Here is a 957-nt window from a genome sequence, read left to right on the forward strand (position 1 = left end):
AGGGGGGCCCCCGGGGGCCCCTGGGGGCCCCGGGGGCCCCCCACCACCACTGGAGGCCCCGGGGGCCCCTCTGTGTGTTCTTCTTTTGGTATTATGAGCTGGCTGCATGGGGTCGTTCTGTGTGTGTATGTTGTTTGCTTTGTATCTGTTGTTGTTGTTTTTGTTGTTGCTGCTGGTCTGCTGCTGCTGCTGCTGCTGCTGCTGCTGCTGCTGCTGCTGCTGCGGGGGGGGTTGCTCAGTACCCTTAAAGTAATTACTGGCTTCAGAAGGAGAAGGGGGAGAGAAGGGGGGCCCCCGGGGGCCCCCCATCATATACTTGGAGGGCAGGTCTAGAGGCGGGTCCCCTTCTGCTGCTGCTGCTGCTGCTGCTTCTTCTTCGTCTGCTGCTGCTGCTGCTGCTGCTGCTGCAGTGTTGCTGCTTTGTGGTGTTTGGGGGGCCCCCCAATCATGGGGGCCCCCCGGGGAAGAGGATGGGGGGCCCCCCGAGGGTTCAGAGGGTACAGAGCAGCAAACTACTGCAGCAGCAGGGGGCCCCCTAGAGGCCCTCACAGCTTCTACTACAGCAACATGAGACACAGCCGAGCTGCAGCGGGAAACTAGCTGCTGCTGCTGCTGCTGCTGCTGCTGCTGCTGCTGCTGCTGATGGTGCTGGTGATGGTGGTTTGGGGAATGCTGGTGGTTGTGGGGCTCCTGCTGCTGCTGCTGCTGCTGCTGTAGTTGAGATACTGCTGCTGCTGCTGCAGCGAGAACCCCAGCTGTTGCTACTGTTGCTGCTGCTGCTGTTGCTGCTGCTGCTGCTGCTGCTACTGCTTCCAATGAGGCTGCAGCAGCAGCAGCAGCAGGAGCTCTGGGGGTCAACAGAGAGCTTGACGGCGCCTCGCAATCCCCTGCTGCTGCTGCTGCTGCTGCTGCTGCTGGTGTTGCTGCTGCTGTCTCTCCCGGAGGGGCAGAGGCGTT

The 957-nt window shown here is 62.1% G+C and overlaps 1 protein-coding gene across 1 annotated transcript in view; it reads right to left on the bottom strand.

Annotated features, from left to right (window-relative positions):
• The window catches only part of EMH_0037430 (uncharacterized protein), a gene marked incomplete at both ends in the record, with an annotated part of 4,034 nt that overhangs the window by 1,205 nt on the left and 1,872 nt on the right, over positions 1-957 (bottom strand). The window contains one exon of the mRNA XM_013495179.1: positions 1-955. Within this exon, the coding sequence (XP_013350633.1) occupies positions 1-955 (955 nt within the window). The remainder of the gene's footprint in view (positions 956-957) is intronic.

Source organism: Eimeria mitis, genomic scaffold (assembly GCF_000499745.2).
Source record: "Eimeria mitis Houghton genomic scaffold, Emh_scaff1459, whole genome shotgun sequence".
Classification (NCBI taxonomy): Eukaryota; Apicomplexa; class Conoidasida; order Eucoccidiorida; family Eimeriidae; genus Eimeria; species Eimeria mitis.